The sequence below is a fragment of the Pipra filicauda genome, unplaced genomic scaffold (genome assembly GCF_003945595.2).
Source record: "Pipra filicauda isolate LSUMZ 115617 unplaced genomic scaffold, ASM394559v2 scaffold216_size1298047_pilon, whole genome shotgun sequence".
NCBI classification, from domain to species: domain Eukaryota; kingdom Metazoa; phylum Chordata; class Aves; order Passeriformes; family Pipridae; genus Pipra; species Pipra filicauda.
The window spans coordinates 1,209,575-1,225,829 of NW_024104328.1; the positions used below are offsets into that span (position 1 = coordinate 1,209,575).

At 36.5% G+C, this 16,255-nt stretch overlaps 1 protein-coding gene across 1 annotated transcript in view; it reads right to left on the reverse strand.

Moving 5' to 3' along the window:
• Positions 1-16,255, reverse strand: part of ADAMTS19 (ADAM metallopeptidase with thrombospondin type 1 motif 19) — a 133,783-nt gene that overhangs the window by 57,858 nt on the left and 59,670 nt on the right. Inside the window, exon 8 of the mRNA XM_027714447.2 lies at positions 3,817-3,922. Coding sequence (XP_027570248.1) covers positions 3,817-3,922 — 106 coding nt within the window. The remainder of the gene's footprint in view (positions 1-3,816; positions 3,923-16,255) is intronic.

Here is a 16,255-nt window from a genome sequence, read left to right on the forward strand (position 1 = left end):
TCGTGAGAGGAAAGTCCTGCTTATCAAACTCAATTTCCTTTTATGACAAGGTAACCCACCCAGCAGACCAAGGGAAGCCAGTTGATGTCTCTCACAGGATCCTTCTGGACCAAATGTCCAGCCCACAGCTGGATAAACTGTGTGGTGGGTGAGCAATTGGTTCACAGGTTGGGCACAGAGGGTAACAGTGAATGGGGTGACATCAGACTGGAGGCCTGTCACTAGTGGGGTTCCACAGGGCTCCATCCTCGGCCCTGTGCTCTTCAAATTCTTCATAAGTGACTTCGATGCAGGATTTGGAAGTGATACTAAGCAAGCTTGCAGACGATACAAAACTGGGAGGAGCTGTTGACTCCCTCAAAGGCAGGGAGGCCCTGCAGAGAGACCAAGACAAATGAGAGAACTGGGCAATCACCAACCATAGGAGGTTCAACAAGGGGAAGTGCTGGATTCTGCACCTGGGATGGGGCAAGTCTGGATGTTCAGACAGACTGGAAAATGATATGCTGGAAAGCAGTGCCATGGAAAAGGCCCTGGGAGTCCTGGTCGATGGCAAGTTGAATCTGAGCCAGCAGTGCCCTGGCAGCCAGGAGGGCCAACCCTGTCCTGGGGGCATCAGGCAAAGCATCACCAACCAGTCGAGGGAGGGGATTGTCCTGCTCTGCTCTGACCTGGGGTAGCCTCACCTTAAATATTGTGGCAGTTTGGGGCACTCCAATGTAAGAAAGATATGAAGCTGTTAGTGTCCAAAGGAGGGCAATGAGCATGGTGAAGGGCCTTCAGAGGAAGCCGTGTGAAGAGCAGCTGAGGGCACTTGGTGTGTTCAGCTGGAGGAGACTGAGGGGAGATCTCATTTCAGTTACAACTTCCTTGGGAGGGGAAGAGGAGGGGCAGGCACTGATCTCTGCTCTGTGGTGACCAGTGACAGGACCTGAGAGAATGGCCTGAAACTATGTCAGGAAAGATTTAGGTTGGATATTAGAAAAAGGTTCTTCCCCCATAGGGTGGTTGGGCACTGAACAGGCTCCCCAGGGCAGTGGGCACAGCACCAAGGCTGACAGAGTTCAAGAAGCATTTGCATGATACTCTCAGGCACATGGTGTGAGTCTTGGGGTGTCCTGTGCAGGGCTAAGAGTTGGACATGATGATCCTTATGGGTCCCTTCCAGTTCAGCATATTCTGTGATTCTGTGATTCTGTGAGAAACCTAACTTTAGACCATTTAGAAATGTTTGTCTTACAGTATTTTTATGTTGTGTCTCTGCAAAGGGTCAAGTACTTCTAGTGTTAACTTTGCCGTTGCCAGGGATGACCTGGCAGACAGAGACAGTCATGCAGAAAAAATGAATGTCTCTAAAACATCACCTTATGCTCTTTGGTGCAAGACCACTGTACCTCAGATTGCAACAGATTGCAACAGCTGAGGACTCTGATTCCATAATGAAGCAAGGATCAAGCTGAATGCCTCTGTGTCTTTTGCAGTGGAGGCTGTCTTTCTTTTTTCGTGGCCACTGCTTGTATATCTCAGGCTACCTATTCTTTCACTTTTGAGGTAGTCCCCCTTTTTTCAATGTGGTTTGTTACTAGACTGGATGAGGTGGAATTTCCTGAGGAAATGTGCGGTTCAAACGACACCTTGTCTTTTATTATGACACAAGATTTCATTTATTCTTTATTTCCACTGTTCTAAAATGTCTATTACAGAACCTGCGGAGAATTGTGAGGATGTCTCTAAGGACATCCAAATGCCATTATTACTGTAAGAAAATGATGGTTGGGATACTATAAGAATTTATTTTTTCCTAATTTATTTGAATTAATATGAAGTGATTTGAAAGTTCTGAAATTTCATGGTGTAGCCTTTTCACATTTTTTTCCCCAGGATTCATATATCAGCAATTTAGATTTTATGTCCCTGTAGGAAGACCATGAAAAATCCATTCTCCGTTGTAGTTCAAAAGCAATGAAAAGCCATGAAGATATTTCAAGTTCACAAACAAATGCAACAAGGGTTAAAGAGCCTGGCCTATGCAGCAGTCTTGGAAGAACTGCTGGCAGTAATAGTGAACTTCTCTGTCTATCTTGTTCCACATACTGCTTGACATCTAGCAGACCTTAGGATGTCAAAGATAGGTTTGACTTGTTTGCTGCAAGACAAAAACTTTATAACTATATGAACATTATGAGATTAGTATCCTGTGTTCTCAAATTTGCCATTCCACAACCAAAACACCACCCATAATTTTCCAAGAATTTTATGTATCATCATTTCTCATGAAGAATAAGGTGTTACATGTCTTGTTGATCAAGATGTCTCTTTATTCAAACCTGGTAATTCTACTGCCAAGGTTTTTATTCTCTAAACACATTTTTACTGTGCTGGGCATAAAGTAGCACTTATATCTGTTATTATCATACCTGTCTCAAACTATTTGTTAATTAACTCAATCAGTGAACTTGTCTGTAGATCATATTCAATTATTGTTTCTTTCCCCTTACTTTTGGTCATAAGAACAAGTGTACAGAAAATAAGTCTTCCGCTATCCATTCCCACTTCCAAAACTAGCAAACACTACTGTGAAAAATAGAAATAGAATGGCATGTGGTTACAAAATACAAATAAATTTTCCTTTTAAAGGCTTTCCTTTACTGTAACTTTCACTCAAACAGGCTCGCTTATATTAACCTGGAGTTGGTTTTTGCAGTTACAAAAATGAGAAAAAAAAAAAAGAAAAAACAGAAAAGAACAATTTCATGCAGCAATTTATGCTTGTGACAATTTTCATAAAACTGCTTCATATTTACTTAAATTGCATCCAGAAAAAATTTTCAATAGAAATATTTTAGGTTCCAATTTTTTCCAGTCAACTTCATGTTTCAACAGTAGATGCTACGATCTCCATTCTCAGACAGCTTTGACCAAATTTAAACCAAATCACTTTTAGTTCAAAGTGTCTGTCCTCAGATACCTAACCACAACATTCAGAGGTACAAAGGATTTAGTAAAACGTCCCTCTCTGTTGTCACTCTGAAGCTGGTGCTCTAACATGAATACACAGATGGCTGGAGCAGACACTGCAGGCAAAAATGACAGATTAATACATACCTCTCTTTTATTTAATTTCATTTAAAAATAAGACTTTTCCTATTTCGTTTTCTTTACAAGTACTGAAGCCAAGAATCAAATTCAACTTTTATTAATAAATTTTATTAGTGCAAAATGAGAACTTTTCACTCTTGGTTCAAAAGATTTGCCATTGAATGAGTAAAAACATCCAACCCAATCGTGAAGGACAGTTACCTTCACCTTCGTTTTGCCAACCTTTTCTACTACAAGGAAGAAAACCAATAGTAATGTTGTAATGGTCAATGACTACTATACACTTTAATGGGATCTATCCTGAGAAAGCCAGATTAAATAAGGGCTCTTCCAACTCATGATCTCATTAAAATGTCTGTTGGCAACAGCAGTTAGAGCTGGATCTGACACACAATATCACAATCTGAAAAGAAAAGACATCTAAGGGACACCTGTTTGTCCTCTAGACAATATCAGTCTTTCCAGTTAATCTATTTATTTTGCAGCTTTAAAGATTTCTGGTTTAATTGTACAATTTAAATCTACAATTTAAATTGTAGATATTTTCTTAACTTATATACTATATATCAATACAAGTTGTTATTAGCAGAAACACTGTCTTCCAAATTATTCCTTCCTAATAGAAAAAAGGAAAAACTGAAGCACACAATCAGAGTAGTCAAATCATAGCAGCATTGCATGCAAATGGATAGTAGGCTATGTTGTCCACATACTTACTTATGACCCATTTCATGGGCAATTGTAAAAGCGAGATTCAGACCATTGTCCTCTGCAATTATACATTTTCGTTTTTCACTGCACATTCCACTCAGATATGCTATACCTAGGAAACACAATCACCACATTCAATTATTTTGTTATTACTAACTGTATATATTATGGCATAATTGACCCCAAACAGGACTGAAAACTTATTGTGGTCAGAGCCATCCAAATATATAAACAGATACCAGATAAAGGTTTACTTACTTGAACAATTGACTTTAGCACAAAATTGTATCAAAGATAGCAAATAAATTGTATTCAGTGGTAATATTACCTCACAGTAATGATTACATAGACTGTCATGTAAGGAAATACATTCTTTAAAAGCATTTCTAGGTACCTTAATGAGATGTGATAGAACACATGCATGATTATTAATACTGTTGTAAATGCAAATAGATGTCTGCAACAATAAGGCACAAGTCTGAACCAGTATTTTCTCTGACAGACTCAAGAAATGAGTGGAAAGCACAGAGCTATGCCCCTACATTTATCACTGCTAAGTACTGATAAAGAGTTCAGCATGTTAATGATTTTAAAAATGTAAAGAGTCAGATTTCATAGAAGAGTTCATAGGAGACTGCAGCCTGACAAACACATTCCTTGTAGAGGCTATAATGCCTCTACTATATAATACCTTAGTTTGGGGTTTTTTGTGTTTTGTTTTGTTTTGGTTTTTTTTTAAGAAGCTCTAAGCATAAGGTTTTGAGTTCGAGTTCAATTCAGCTTCTAAAAAGCAGAATGTCTGTAACTGTAAAAGCTTGAGGAACAGGCAGTTTAATTTGTGTAATGGCAAACTTTTTCAGAGCACAAATACATTTATTGGTGACCTATCGTCATCAGTCATCTGAAAATTCAGAGTAAGCAATCAAAACACTGTTTCAAGTGTTTGGCCCTCTTCCTTTCAATGGAATGATTCCCTGTGGCTCAACAGGTTTGCTGGATGCTTGCATGTGAAGGTCAAACTTGAAATGTTTGACAGTATTTGAAATTTAGTCATAATTATCATTCTGAGTTAAAAAGATAAAAGTAATTCTTCTCAACAGTCCAAGTGTTTGTCAGTCTGTGAGCACAACGCCTCATCCACAACATTAAATTCAAGTAGTAACCCCATCACTATTCTGGCGGGGTCGCTCTCAACAGAACTGGCTGAAAGCTGTGGGACACAGAACTTTAGACAAAAAATGTTGTTTAGGACTGAACAAAACACTCATAAAATGAATAAGGCAGAATATTTCAGCTTTTACTCTTTGTTTCCAAAAAAGGAAGAAAAATTGAGTGGGGATAATAGTCAGCTGGGATACAAAAAAAAGGCTGGTCAGTTGGTGGCAAGCAATTGTTTTCAGTTGCATTACTTGTCTTTTTTGGCTTTCATTTATCTCTCCCTGTTATTTTCCTTTTCATTATTATCATTATTAGTATTATTTTTATTTCAATTAGGAGATTGTTTTTATCCAAACCCATGAGTTTCCTCACTTTTACCCTTGCAATTCTTTCCTCCCATTCCACTGTGCAAGGAGAGAGCAGGTAGCTGTGTGATGTTTTGTTGTCAGCTGGGGTTCAATCAAGACACTTACTGATGATGGCCATTCGCAGTTGGATAAAATTTTCTTGCTGGGATCTACAGAAAGAGAATTCCCAAACCTCTATCTGCCTGTTGATTCTCACTACTAAAAAACTACTATACCCTTTAGTCTTTTAAAAGGAAAAGGAGTCCCCTAATATTAAATTAGATTTCTAATTCTAGAAATGCCCAAAAGCATCAAAAGCAATTAATGCTTTATGAATTTTCCCTTATTAAACAAAGCCAAGCTCGTATGTGCAAGCCACACTTAACAGCAGCTACTGGATGTAAATCAGACAGTAACTCAGGAAATAGCTGTTAACTCATTTCACATCTTGTCCTTGATTATGAATTTCACATGTAGTGAAAAAGAAACTGACTCCAGTAAGCAGCTGCTCTTGCTTAGTAGTCTATGAATTAGGTAAGAGAAGGAATTTCTTCTTCAAACATATTTATAATCACTGCAGCTTCCTGTGGCTTATTAGCACAGCTCAAACTGCTCCAAGGTTAAATCCACATGAAAAAAAACAAAACCAACCCCAAAACAAAAGCAATGAACAATTCCTCCCTTGTTAAGGTATTCCTAGTGAACCCTGTAACACACTGCTTCAAATAAAACACTTGCTATCTGAAAAGCCTTGGACAGAAAGCAGTAACGTCATCTCACTGACAAATTAAGGAAGGATCCTATTATTTAACTATAAAGAAAGCTGTTTTGAAACAAACAAACAAACAAAAAAACCCAAACCTGGATTGAATACATGTCAAATGTAAAATATTCAAACTACTTCCCTCTGTGAATAACTGTTTCTCAAGTTAATTCAGAAGAAAATACATGCCACATAAATTTAGAGAGTAAAGCTTTACCATTGTGTCTTAGAAGAATCACATAAGGGACTACATTTTCTTATCAAACATGTAAATATTCAAATGAAATACAGGCTGTTTCAGGAAAGTACAACTTTTCCCAGTCATAGCAGTGGTTTCTTACTACTGCCATTACTGCTACCTGTAGACATCACCATTTCATTCTGCATACTATGTTAATTTTCTGGTTTATTCATCAAATCACCAAACTCTTTATTCTTTCAAAGTAGGCACACCTTTACAACTTCTCTGTTAAAAAGTAGTAGTTCAGCTGACAGGGATGTTACACAAAATACATCACCAACTAAAGTATCCAAGCAAGTCTGTCAGCTTTACCTATAACACGCAGGTATGACTTGAATATGTCTGGATGTGTAATAGTGCATTCTAAAAGGCTATAGAATGGTTATTATTTTTCTTTTTGCAGTCATCTAATGAAATAGAGTTAATATTCTAAAAATCTGAATCACACAAATTAATTACCTAGGCAATTTAAATTTCTTTTCCTCTGAACTTCCTTGGTTTCACAACTCATTCAATGTTGGTTTGCCATGCTATTACTGTGTGCTTGTTCTGAATCCCAGACCTCATACCTGCTCCAAAATCTACTTGCTAATTTTAGATGCTGTTAAAACAAAAGAGACCCTTCCACATGCCACCAGTTTAATCTGTTGATCACCTGGATGTCACCTCTACGCATTCCTGGGCTATTTCACAGCTCTTCTGTATTGGGAACAGTAATGTTCTGCCCAACATAATTTGTTTTTTCTAGATTATAAGGGAATAATGACCATAAAAATTACAGAACAAAGTTCCTGTAACATATTCTGTGATGAAGAGGGATAGGTGATCACCCAGATATCCCTTGTACTACTGATAAAGACCAGAGTCTACCTGAATTTCCAGTCTGTATGAAATAAAAATTTAATAAAACCCAGGTATGTATGTTCTATTTCCAACACCTGAAAACACAAGCTGAAATAAACGAAAAGTGCATAGATTTGTTCAGCAAAGCTCACGAAAAAAACAATCCATTTTAGAGCATTTTTTAATGAAGAGGTATGTTATAATCTCAGGAATCTAGGGATAGCATACTCCTTGCTGTTCTACCTATCCATCAGAGAATAAAAATTGTAGAATTTGATCAAGACGAAAACCAGTAAAACTGCCCAGATTCCCAGCATCTACTGCACTTCCTGTTGTCTAGGTAAAATAATGAAGCACACTATTACTGTTGAATGCACATTAAATATAATTTCAAGGATATTGAAAATGCTCATGAACTTCATGAATGATGGATCTATTTTTATTAAATTATTATTCTGCATACAACTGATATTGCTTAAACACATACTATGAATAAAAGTGATATTTATGTACGTAATTTTCTTCTGAAGTTTCTACACCAAGTTCCATAAAAAACAGTACAAACCACTAATGAAATATAGATAATCCTGAAATGGATAGAAAACATGCAGAGAAACTTGTGATGATTTGAATGATAAAGTTTCAGAAATAATCCTCAGCCTTCAGAAGGTATCATGCAGTGACACACTCCTGATAGCATGACCTTAATTTGAATTATTGATGTCACACAGAATTAGCAAGCCACTGCATTAGAAACATAATTTAAAGTCCTAATACATCTGGCTTTTGATTCAAGCACAAGTACTTTTCAAGTAAAAAGTACTTTAAAAATGTATTTAAAAGAACTGGTAAATCAGTGAGCCAGTGAGCATAAAGGACAGTGTTTAACTGCACTTGATTACTAATCTAACAAATTACTTTTTAGCAGACCAGATGCTTTTCTTAAGAAGCAGGAGAAAAAAGTTTTCCAATGAGCTGACACTTAAAAGTCTAATTAGCACAAGCTGTTCTGAAGAGAGTCACAGATGACTTCCAGGAAAAACAAGTCTTGTCAGTTGTCAGTGAATGAGCAACTCTTAAACATGGCAGTAATCAAAACAAGACAGTTAACAAACAGGAATCTCAAATGCAAAAAAAAAAAACAAACCTGGGATAATTTCTTTTTCTCAAGTGAGAGATATCGACAGTGAGAATAAATATATCTATACATGTGTGTGTATATCAATACAAATACAAATCAATGCAAGACATCAGAAAAAATAATGGGATAAAACCAAATCAGTTTACGCTGGATTTTATCCAAGGGTAACTCAAATTTTTTCATGTCTTTTGTTAAGTTTATAATCTATCTACATATTAGAAAATCCAGTGCTTCTCCAGAAAAATATGTTATCAATAAGTATACATATATATAATATATAAATATATATAATATTAAAAATATGTTATCAATAAGTATACTTATTGATACATAGTAATGTGTTTTTATGGTTCAGAATAGACTACTAAGCTTACTTTTCTGCCTTGAAACAATCTGCTGCACTTTAATCTTTTGAGCAGGGAAAAAGTCTAAAAATGGAAAGGACATAGGTATGCCATAGATGCAAAAGTAAATTTTTAATGTGTGCTTCTACACAGTTTAAGGTGCTTAGTTCTTGCATCTTCTGAAGAGTCCACAGACATCTAAGAAGTTATTATAGGGATGGCAGAACTGTTAGGAAATACTAATTTTCTTCTAAAATGCAGCCCATATGGAAAACACTTCTCCCAAGATGAATACACAGATGAGACAATAAGTGAATTTTCTCCACTGTCTATTCCTGGCCTTTGCTGGAAATTCATGCAGGGATCCTGTGAGCTAAAGCTGCATCCACACCCTCATCTTTTAACAGCCACCAAAGTACTTATTCTCCACATTTGGGTATTCTTTTTTCACATGCATCAGTTTGGGTCCATAACACGCGACGGCACATAGCTCCAGAGCGTAACTGCGTACAACAGTACAAGTTTCTCTTTCTATGAAGATTGCAAAGGGGGTATTCTAACTTAAATTCCAACTCTATTCATCTCTTCAAAGCAGTGGTTTTCTTCCTAGATCTCTGTCAACCGCAATGGCAAACTGAGAAGCTCTAGCAAATTTAGCAACTCCTCAGGCAGAAGCCAACTATATCTATTTGGCATCTCTGCATACCTTACCTACTCTTGTTCTTTTTGTCAGTCCTTCTGACTGACACAGGTGTACCATGGTTAATCGAAGACCAGCATTACAATTTTTCCATGGTTCTCTGTTCTTTCTTTGTTGATCCTAACAGTCACTTTACTTAGGTGATCAGGAGGGCCAGTGGTGTCCTGGGGTGCACTGGGAAGAATGTGACCAGCGGGTTGAGGGAGGTGATCCTCCCCCTCTACTCAGCCCTGGTGAGGCCACATGTGGAGTGCTGGGCTCTTCTGTACAAGAAAGACAAAGAAAGGGTCCAGCAGAGGGCCACAAAGATGATCTGGGGGTCTGGAGCATCTCTCTTGTAAGTAGAGACTGTGGGAGATGGACCTGTTTAGTCTAAAGAAGACTGAGAGGAGATCTCATTAATGCATATCAATAACTCTCAAAGGCAGAAGCCAAGAGGATGGTGCCAGACTCTTTTCAGTGGTGCCCAGCAACAGGATGAGGAGCAATGGCCATAAACAGAAGCAGAAGAAGTTCCACCTCAACAGGAGGAAGAACTTCTTTACATTGAGGATGGCTGAGAACTGGAACAGGCTGCCCAGGGAGGTCATGGAATCTCCCTCTCTGGGGACATTCAAACCCACCTGGATGAGTTCCTGTGTAACCTGCTCTAGGTGACCCTTGGCAGGGGGTTGACTCATGATCTCCAGAGGTCCCTTCCAACCCTAACAATTCTGTGATTTTCAGAGAATTGTCTGCTATCATCTGATCTCTTTCCTGAGTGGTAACAAAGCCTATGGTTTCACACACATAAGCTAAAGACTAAATTGTTTTTCTTAATATGCATTACTTTGTTTTTGTCAATACTTCATCTCTTTCATTTCCTTTTCAGTATCATGATGTCCATCAACAGTTCTGCTTCTCAGCTTTATACTGAACTATCCAGATGGCTTCAAACTGTATGAAAGCACACAGGCCACCACTATTCCAAATACTTCAGGAGGCAAGGTAGCTCTGAATTCAAGCATAAAAACTGACAAATAATTCCCATGTCTTGTTTTTTAACTTCTAAGCCACGTATAAAAAAAAATTTATTAAAAATTAAAAGGAAAATATCTAAAGCAATAATGCACTGTAACATTGCAGCTGAGTACAGCCGGTATAATTTTAAAATATTTTAGTTGTCTTTTTTTGTTTGTTTTCTAAAGGCAACATCACCAAGTGGAAAACTTGCCCATAGAAATATGCATAAACAGGAAAAGACTCAGATGGAAAAGAGAACTGCATACAGTAAAATGAAAAGAAAAGAGCCATAAATTGAGAAAGAAAAGTTACAACTTCCTTTTCTCCTCATTTAACCTTGTTTTCATCTGTAATCCAGAAAGATAAAAAAACCCAAAACTTGATTAGCTTGTATATAATTGGTGTTGGAGAGGTCCTAAGTCATTCTGCTCAAAAGAAAATATGAAAAATAACAGTGTATGGAGTAATATGTAATAAAAATTTTCTTTGCTTCATATTTTCTCATACTATTAATATGAAAGAAAAAACAAATGTAACCTTTCTAAGAAATAACTTAATCTTCTAAGAAGTTGAACTAGTTTGATCCATTACTTTAACTTCCTCATGGCATGGTTTTCATGAACAATTTTTCTGGATGTTTGTTTTACCTGGCATAGAAAATTATTAGGAATCTCGATCCACATTTATAAATTAAACTTTTGGACAGAAGTAGAAAAGTCTATTTTTAGGACTTACACAATAAAGGCTTTTGGTCCTTAAATTACATGGGTAAATTATAAGAGTGCCTTATGAAAGTTTCATAGAACTCTGCTGTATACAATCAAATCAGATCTGACTTTGAAAAGGAGACACCTTACTGCTTTGGCAGCAAAACTAAATGGGGCTTTCCAAGTAGAGGAGAAGCTTATTACTTAAAAAGCCAAGACTAGGTTTCAAGTTGATCACCAGCCATTTCAGAACAGCTCTCACCAAATACATGTATAAATAAATTAATCTTTAGGTTATGTTTTTCACTGATGCATTGGACAGACATGACAGATACACAGCTTACTTTGAGTGAGTACCACAAGCCTCAGATCATGAGCTGGGGCCTGCATCCTGCTCTGTACACTGACAAAAGTCTTTGTTATTCTACAGACAAGATGGTGAGATGATGACAATGAACACTGTGGTACACCACAGGAAGATATTTTAACAACTCAAACTTGCTTTCTATGTTTTCCAACTTGTTTTACAGTTACATTTCCTTTAAAAGTGGGCAATGTGACAATGTTGTTTAGCAGTCTTTCAGGCTGTACTTGTACCTTTCTCTATCAATCCCTTCCGGAGTTCACATTTTTATCTGGGGCAAAAACAAAGAGTGAAAGTTATTTTTGTGAACTAGCCATTTCTAGTCCTCATGTTATCTAAAAATCTGGCGCTTCTGATCCTGCCATTAGCTGTAGCAAAACAGGAATGAGAATTTATTCCTCACACAGAATTTTTTATCCTTGTCCATTACTGTCTCATATATATATAGCATATATATATACAACATTAAAAAGACCATTAGGAAGAAATATCTTTTAAAAAATTATTCTGGATAAAAAAGAGAGCTTGACTTACACTTTTCTTTGACACAATGAGCCCTAACCCAGAAGCTAAGGAAAACTCCTATTAACGGATCATCATAATGACTAGGAAATACAAAACCCAAAGCATACATTTCCCTTTTACTTCTTTACCTTTGTGACCAGATACACCACTATTCCATACTGGCACCTGTATAGTGCTACACCTGTATAGTGTTACAAGGTACACATGGTATGAAGGCTGTGTCTATTCATTTGACTAATTGCCTCTACGTTTCTGTGTGAACAAATACGCATTTTTCTTTTTCCACTCTTTTGATCTTTATTTAGTCAACCTTTCATTTTTATTTTCCACATCCGCTTTTCTTAAATAAACCTGTTTATTAAAAAAAAAAAACAAAACAAAACAAAACAAAACAAAAAAAACACCTAAATAAATAAATAAAAAATTACCTTTTGGTTTCTGGTCAATAAATCCCTAAAACACATAAGTTAGGCATATGAAGCTGAGGGAAGAACATAGGGGCTGACCACAGCTGTTGCAAAGAAAACTGAACTTAACACAGAAGGGATTGGAGGGTTAGTTTTAGATAAATGCTTCTATCAGTTCAGTGGATTAACTGATTGCACAAATGTGTATTCTTGAGTTAATCAAAGGATTGTGAATGGCTTCTTGAATCAGCCAGCCCAGCAAGGGAAATATGCATATGTTGCTCAGCCCCACTGAGAGTATAAAACTGAACAATTCACAAAATTAATTTTGAAAAGATAATGGGCTTGAGCTGACTTTAACTCACATGTTCCTTCCTGGCACCAGCATTGTCCAGCATCATGACAGTGAGGATATGAAGACCAGAAGTGAGGATCAGATTGGTACTGTGATCCCACTGTACATTGCAGTGGCTATAGTTGCTTGATTTCAGCATGTTGCCATATCACTCTGCTAAATAAAAATCCCACATAACATCAAATGTCTTCAGATGAGTAAATTTCATTTTAAACACCAAAACCTCCTCATAGTGAAATACCTGATAGAGCGTGGCCAGACAATTCTGACCCTCTTGCATTTCATTGCTTCCCACAGAGGATATTCCTTCAAAGGATGGAAGAAAAAGTAATACTGATCTATACAGTATCCATACAGAATTAGCCTTCTCTAAAATACATTTTTTTTCTCTATTGTTTTCTGTTTGAGTCAAGTTCTGTTCAGTTGCTGGCACCTAATTTCATGTCAGAGCATATAGTAGCTCTTGAAAGTGTCAGGAAGCAAGCAGAACCACTGTGAACATCTGGAATATGTAAGTGGCTATCTGTGTTTAATAATCCTACACAAAAGCTTGAGGGCAGAGGCGCTCTTGAAAGTGGAAATTCTCTGTGAAATTCTTTAAAGAGACGAATTATTCTTCAGATAATTTAAAAATTAATGTCCAATTGTAAGAACAGATAACAGGAGAAAAGTACTACCAGGCCTACATTTCTCCTTCTAGAACAATTTTTTAGAAGTAAAACACCTGATGCGTGGCAACAAATCTTCAGTGCTTAAACAGACTGATTACTATTGGATGACTCACATCTGGTATTTGTCCATTCAAAAATCTGTAAGAGTTAGATGGCATAGATTTACAGGGGCAAGTATTTTAAAAGAATGAACTTTCATAGAAAGAGAGAACAATTTCATTTTCTAGCTCAGTATAAATATTTCGTGCAAAATGTTTCAGAGGCTTGCAAACTGAAGATACTGCTAGGGTATGACTTTAAAAGGAAAAGCAGGAATAAGAGATTCGAATATGAATTCAAAGGGAGGTACCTTTTCTAAAAAGGCAAGCGAAATTTTAATTTGCCAAGAATATCACAGTGTAAGAAATCACAATATGAATATTTGCTAGCATTTACACAGACTCACCTCATTTAATGAAGATAACTCTTTCTAATAATTTAGCACAGCTTTCCTATCAGACACTTTCTTGCTGCCGCCAATTGTTTAAATTACCTTTTTTTTTTAGAAAAATGTAATCACTATTTTAAACATACATTTACAAAAATAACATAAAGAAAGGCTTGGTCAATTTAAAAATATTTTAAATGTCTGGAATACATTAAAACACTCAAACATTTTCTTTTAAAGTACTTTTTTAGAAAGCCTCATCATTTAATGTCAAGGGCCCTGGCCCAAGGGAATAGGAAGCACAGTGCACAGAAAGAGCATGTTTATGAAAACAATGATGTAAGGGTAGGTTCAGACTTCCAGGAGAGCTACACATGTATCACATGAGTTACCCTAAAAGTTACCCTAGTTTTCAAGATCAATTTTGAGGTAGTCTTTGTTTTGTAAATGGAATTTCGACATCATTTCTGTAACCTTAAAAAAATTCTGGCAACCTTAACTCTTGAGTGTGTATGTCATTTTAAGAAGATTTATTGTTTTCTGTTATTCATTAAAAAAAAAATCAGAACACACTTATTGCACCCCTATTTTAATACAAATGCTGTATTTTTAAAACTGTCTCTGATTCTGGGACAATTTGACTCTTCATGAGAAATGCGATGACTAGATGTTATCCTGGAACATAAGAGGGTCCAATTAATTGTTAGAACTCACTCCACTGCTGTGAAGTGTGAGTTCGCTTTAAGATATTTTAAAATATTATAAGCCCACAACTCTGTACACTTGGATCAGAATATATTAGCATCACAGAGTAAAATATATAGTACAGATAAGTAAGAATTATGTCACTGTATCCAAATACTGAAAATATTCACCCAGGTGTTTATCTCCCATCTTGCCTTCCTGACATCTGGGCAGCTGCTAAAGTTGCCCCCATGTTCTGTACACCTACACACGTTACAGTGCCTTTGAATTCACATCCTGTCTCATTCCATCATATCGTTTTTTACCTGAATATGCTCCCAGGCCTTGTGTAACATCAATTCCCCTCACCAGTTTGATGTATTTCTAATACATCAGCAATGTTTTCCCTGGTCTTACAAAGATTCCAGTCTTGATACCCTACTAAGCTGATTCTCCTGTAATTTAGTTTTTGGTGCCTTTTTCCCAGAAGAGAGAAGAGAGTTGGTTCCATCCCCTATGCAACAAGCAGATGTGAAATCGCTCATGAGACCATATTATTTGCATTCTAACACACATTCTTTAGACCTACTTTTCTTTCTGCAACAAAATAGTAAGAACACAAGACTGTCTTGCTTTCTTTTGCCATTTATTTTGTCACACCCATTATTATACACGTGCCATGGAAATGATACCGTGTGATAGGAAGATAAAACTGTTCCTTGACAAACAGGGCTTCAGCACAGTAATACATTTCCTCCTTTTCTGCAACCTAGGTGATTTTTTTTATGACATAATCGAGTTAAAATTGATTATTCTACTGTTGCTGAGATCCCACTTAAAGAAAATATTTAGGAAGTTTTTTCCTTTTTTTAAAGCATGGTGTAATTTGCTCTCTTTTTTATGTGAGACGGGGGGCAGCTAAGGAAATTGAAAGAGGTCATCTGGGTTTGTTTGTTTGTTTTTAGAATAGTGTATTACTCTATTGCCAAAGTTTTGCCATTTGTGACCTTTAAGATTTTTGTGTGAAGAAATCATACTTTGTTTCACTATTGCATATTTCATTACTTTGTGTTTGCATATTTTATTTATGTTTCCAATAAGCTACACCGTCCAGCCTTATAAGGAAGCACCTTTAGCCTATTAAATTTCCACAGAGACCATTTAATGTCTAGGAAGCACCTATTACTGTCTGTTCTGGAAACCTGACATAACTGTCAGTACATTATTTCCTTGGCATGGGTTTTGATTTTAGTGAGATCCATAAGCATCTTTCTCTTGTTTCACTAAGAGAAAGATGCACTATGAGAAAATGACAGATCTTGGAACTGCTTATAGAGTACACTAGTAGCACATCTTCTAGGAAATGTGAATTAAATAGCTAATTGTTCCTTTATACAGAAAACACTGACTAGATGTGGATGCATAGCTTGGCTAGTGTCTTTTGATAAATAAGAACAAAGAAAAAGCTATCGTGAGAATAGCCTTCCATCACACCTCTTTTCAGCCAAAATTATTTCATTTAAAATTACTATGGTTATCTGCAGATACTCATCCTGTATTTCATCTACATTAGTATAACTAAGAATGTGTTGTTTCATGCTTGTGTTAGCACACGTGATGAAAGTGATTATGCTGCCTAAAAGTCAATGTAAACTGATCAGTGGCACAAGTTTCTTAAAGTTCATATCTCAATGTTCTTGCAAACTCTTCCCAGTTCATAAACTCTTTGAGTTTGTTGGGATTAATCTCAAGAAGTTTAAACTCAA